General features: G+C 39.7%; 1 protein-coding gene across 1 annotated transcript in view; it reads right to left on the bottom strand.

Annotated features, from left to right (window-relative positions):
* LOC104392922 (aminopeptidase Q) overlaps window positions 1-5,195 on the bottom strand; it is a gene marked incomplete at its 5' end in the record, with an annotated part of 30,060 nt that overhangs the window by 24,319 nt on the left and 546 nt on the right. The window contains 3 exons of the mRNA XM_010002360.1: window positions 1,546-1,685; window positions 2,887-3,029; window positions 4,211-4,317. Coding sequence (XP_010000662.1) covers window positions 1,546-1,685; window positions 2,887-3,029; window positions 4,211-4,317 — 390 coding nt within the window. The remainder of the gene's footprint in view (window positions 1-1,545; window positions 1,686-2,886; window positions 3,030-4,210; window positions 4,318-5,195) is intronic.

Here is a 5,195-nt window from a genome sequence, read left to right as displayed (position 1 = left end):
TCTTTCCCTGAAGAGGGAGAAACGGGTGTTCAGAGAGTATTTGCTGCCGAACATACAATTTCTCTCCTCCTAAACATTCTCGCAGCCCGAAACAAACAACTGGTTCCTATTGCTGCTGGGAGAGCAGATTACATTTGAGCACATGACATCCATAATTCTGAGCAACAGAGTGAGAAGCACCAAGCAAAACCTTCCCCTCCTGTGCCCATTTGCCTTGTCATGCTGCTGAAGAGGGCAACCACTTGCCCAAGGTGATGGAGCAGACTGAGAAAAGGTTCATGTCTCCATCACATAACTCTGGATGTGAGCCCCACCCAGGTACTAAGAGCTCAACCCCCCCACATTTCTTGCAACTACATGCATTATGTAGTCTCCAAGGTCCTGGAGAGCCAAAAACTAAGAGCACAGTTGGGAAGCACCAGGATTCAATTTACAAGGGAAAATGTAAAGAATAATCAGTTAGCAGAATATCTTCAGCACCTGAGTCCCTCTTTTCAGCCGAGATTTCAGAGGAGATTCAAAGACCAGGTGACTTCATTTTGTAAAACCTAAACACAATGGGCAGACTTAAAATCTTAATCCTGGTATGAACTCCGAGTTATTATACTGGAGTTTCAGGTAGTAAATTACATACCAGAAATTACAAAACAGATACAATTAACATCCTCACAGAAATACTGCGGAGGCAGAAATTGAGGATCTCTGTCTGAAATAAAAAATACCCTCTTCCCTCTATCTCATGGAACATGGGTGGTGACTCTTCCCTTTGAAAAATGCTCCTTCAAATGTTTTGCTTTACTGACTCCTGTCAGTACATATCAAACTTCGAAAAAGACACCACAGTCAGAGCCATAAGCATCCGACATGTTCTATACAGGGGATGGCAGGTATGACACTGGGGTGGGTTGCCACCAGGTGCCCACCAAAGCTGCTCTATCACTCCTCTCCTCAGCTGAACAGGGTAGAGAAAATATGATGACAAGGTTCATATGTCAAGATAGGGACAGGGAGAGATCACTCACCCACTACCATCACGGGCAAAACAGACTCAACTTCAGGAAATTAATTTATTACCAATCAAATCAGAGTATGATAACAAGAAACAAAAACAATAGAGCATTGCTCCTACTGAAAGCATGACACTGCTCCTCAAAGGGCCTTGAAGAACAAGCACTGAACTTCAGTGGTTTGTCACATGAGTGGAAATGGTTATTTTTTCCAACTAAGAGAGATAAAAAGATTAGAAGACCCTGAATTATGACTAGCACTTTCTGCAGAGTAGCTGCCTCTGAAGATTTAACATACAGAGCCCATATCTATTTGTGGAATTATATGAAATTACCAGGACAGGACAATAACTGATCATCCTAAAGGAAAGAAAGCTTTCTGCAGAAATATCTGCAGGAGAAATGCTAGCAGTTTTGCAAATAGTTTTGGAATAGAAAGCACAGTTTATGTCTGTGATAATTTCTAAATCACATGATGCACCATAAAGCCACCTTCTTTTCTAAACTGCTATAATGTGTTTTGTAGCCTTGTATTTACCTCGTTTCCCCACTCAGTTCTGGTGACATAATCAAAGTCACAAACCACAAAAGCAGTCAAGTAAGTTGACATTTTCAGTGAAGTGTTAAATGTAGTAACAGTCCATAGGCTTCCATTTTCATCCTTCATTGCAGATACATCTAGAAAAAATATCAAAGAAATATTCAAACCATTGTTCTTCCATAACAAGGAATTTTGTGTTTTCTGCATGTTTTTTACACCTCTATTCAATATGCTTCATTTTTGCACTGTCTTCACATGTTTCTAGTAGAAAGCAATCAACCAGACTCATTGCTACTGCCACGTATCAGAGTCTTCCACGCAAATACCAAAAAGCCACTCTTGAGCTTCCTAACTGAAGTCTCGGAAGGATACCAAACTGCAGCAGCTTTAGGATGTAGACAAACTGTGGACAATTTATATCATGCTGCATATCTCTAAAATGAAGCATCTATTATAATTCAAGTATAGGTCATGTGTGCCCACGAGTTACGAAATACTTAATCAGATACTTTCCTTCTAAATAAGGGAGACATGGACAAGATTGTCAGGAAAGGAAATGCTTCAAGCAATTCTCAGAGATCCCATCTATTATAATTTCTAGTTATTTAGCTTCCATGCAAATCTAGTAAAACTTCCATTTTATGGCTGAAAATTATCTACATGAAAAATAAAGATTAATGGCAATGAACTCCAGAAAAAACAAACAAACAAAAAAAAAAAAACAGTTAGAAGGAGGCAGGAAATCTAACAGATTTCTGTACAAACACTCATTTACAGAATACATTTGGAAACTTATGCCCGACGTGCACCCACATGAGATCCCAGCAGCAGACAGAAGGAGCATCTCTAGAGCCTCACAGTCCTCTCATTCTTATTTTGTAAGTACGCAGGAAGCTATAGCATCTCTGCCTGGTAAAACAATTTTTTTAATGTTGTAAGTATGTCTTAAAATCTACTTAGAATGAAAGGAATCCCTCAATACCACAATTACAGGCTTTATACACTGAGGCTGCTGTTTTGTTTGAAGGAGATGCATGCGATAAGACAGACACACTGACTAATCAGCAAATGCCAGGAATGAAACCCTATGCAGCCTCCAGCAACCAGAGGAGAGCAGCTGACAAAACTAGGGAATTGTTGCTGTCAGAGACATCAATTATTAATAACTTCCTCAAAATGTTTAAGTTCAGAGATTTTCTGTACATTTTTCAGGCATTAGCACATGGACAACAGAACACTGTTGTATTAGGTGACACAGGCTGTTCAGATAAATTACACCATTTTAAAAAAGTAATTTAGGGGTGGAAAAAAATATATGTCTACTTATGGTTTACCTACCAATAGCAGGCATGTTGGAAAGAGCCACATAGCTTGGGTCATGGACAACTCTGATACTAAACGTGGCCTTCATGGCAGGTTCATCAAAGCATGGGTAAACTGTCCTGGCATACGCTGGTTCCAGTTGGGAGGCAATCAGCATACTGTATTAAAAATACAAGTAAGATTAATCCAGCATGCTACAGCTGATCAAAATCAATATATAGTGCATAAAAACACCAAATCAGGAAAAGCCAAAAGTGAATCACATAGATAATTCAGATTTGGAAGAGGTTTGGTTGTTTTTTACAGCCATGATTAAAACCCTGTACTAAACAGTTTAGCTTGGATGCTTCTAGAGAAAAGCATTCTTTTAAAATTAATTTATTTTTTTCCCCCTCACAAGCCTTTTTCCAGGTATTATATTTTAAATATTTGAACATTTCCAGTTTGTTTTATTAAGAGAGTTAATTAAAGTTTTGTATGCAGCTGGCCAGTGCTCAAAAGTGGTAAAAATGCCCAACTTTAATTTCATAATTAGAATGTCTACATACACTTGCATATCCCTCTAATGCATGCACTCTTACTTTATAAGGCCCATTTTAATGAAAAAATGCCATAACTGTTAGGTAATTGTGTACACATGCATTTGCATATGTCTGTAAAATCACATAGAGAACTCCAGCAAAAGCAGGATGACTGCTGTGCCAGGGCACTGGCAAGGCCAAGAAAATCCTCAAGAGGGTCCTTTTCTACCTTTTCCTCTGGAGCCTTGTCTCTCTTGGGGCAGATCTCTGTGACACATGGTGAAGGAGGCACTCCTCCTGTTCCAACTAACTTTAACTTTGCAATTACACCTAACCCAAGTTAATCCCATTGTGTGAGGCTGTCGGTGAGAAATCAGCCCCAAGCCAAGAAACAGGTTTGTCTACAGACTGGGCTGATACATCGCTGCAACTGCACTGGCAGTAGAAAATCCTGTTACAAATCAAGCCCTTTACACTATAAAAAAATGCAGCCATCAGGGTCCACTGAACTTTCTCCCAGCATCTGGCTGCATGGTGTTGATGTCCCTTTGTATGGAAGCCTCCCTATGTTACCCCTCAAGGCTGAGACATCCCTTACCTGACATCAGACATCAATGAGTCGGTCAGTGACTTTTTTTTTGCATGCATTTAGCATTTAAGATACATATAGTAAGCTTACACAATAATCTTTGTGTCCCATACTAACTTGTAATTGTAGTCAATAGTAGATTATTGACCACCAGTTCATCAGTATATATTGAATATTTTACATAGCTAAATTTACTGATTAGAACTCAGTGAACTAACTACTAGATCACATCTGTCTGAGTGATGTCTTACTCTTCTCCTGCAACTCACACGGGCTGGAATCAAAAGGTAAATCATTGTGTCCTGTTGCCAAAGTTTCAAAGAAGAGCTGTACCATCTGGGATGTTCACGTTAGGGCATCTTTACCAGGAATTAGAAAAATTACACATGCAATGGAGTTTCTCAGTAACCTCAATACTATCACAAGGCTAGTATTTTTCAGCTGTGGTTGAGGTATTTCCTAGCAGTGCATTCACATCAGGTTCACTAAGGGTTATGCTTAGCAGAGACATCCCAAACGAGCCAGAAGCCATCTGAACAGGATCCATACATTAAGTAACAGCATGAGTCAGATCTGCATTATACAGTGGAATAACAGATCTACCCTACAAACACAGCATGACTGCTCCTGATCAGAATCAGTAGCACGGAAACATGTCTGAACTCTAACACTGCATGCTTTAAGATTCCCTTTTCTTGGTACCTGAAATGAATGGATTATCTTTCTACTGATATTTGCACCACCTTGCAGAAGACATACTGCATTGCATGCGACTCAAGCCAAAGAAGAGTCACTAAAGCCTGCAGTGCTTTCCACCCTCTTTCCAAGGCGAGCCCTCCAAGAACCCTCTTCTTTTGAAAGATACTTGACTGTTGCCATTTTAATACCTGGGCTATCTAACCCTGCTTAAAGCCAGTCTGATGAACACAGTGCTGAAAGCCTTAACAGCTCACCTACACCATGTAATCCTCATTGCTGATGTTGGGGAACTGACTTAATAACAACAGGACGACTGTGTAAAATCACTGTACTCTCATAATGTGGTACATTTTGCACTTTATACAGCTATTTGATACTGTACCATACCACAATTTATGACATTTAAAAGAATCCATGTTAAACACGTGTCGACACACAGTTATGATTAGAATCATAGAAAAAGAATGGTTCAGGTTGGAAGGGACCTTAAAGATCATCAAGTTCCAACCTCCCTG

The sequence above is a fragment of the Chaetura pelagica genome, unplaced genomic scaffold (assembly GCF_000747805.2).
Source record: "Chaetura pelagica isolate M959 unplaced genomic scaffold, ChaPel_1.0 scaffold387, whole genome shotgun sequence".
NCBI classification, from domain to species: domain Eukaryota; kingdom Metazoa; phylum Chordata; class Aves; order Apodiformes; family Apodidae; genus Chaetura; species Chaetura pelagica.
This window is presented reverse-complemented; position numbering and strand designations above follow the sequence as displayed.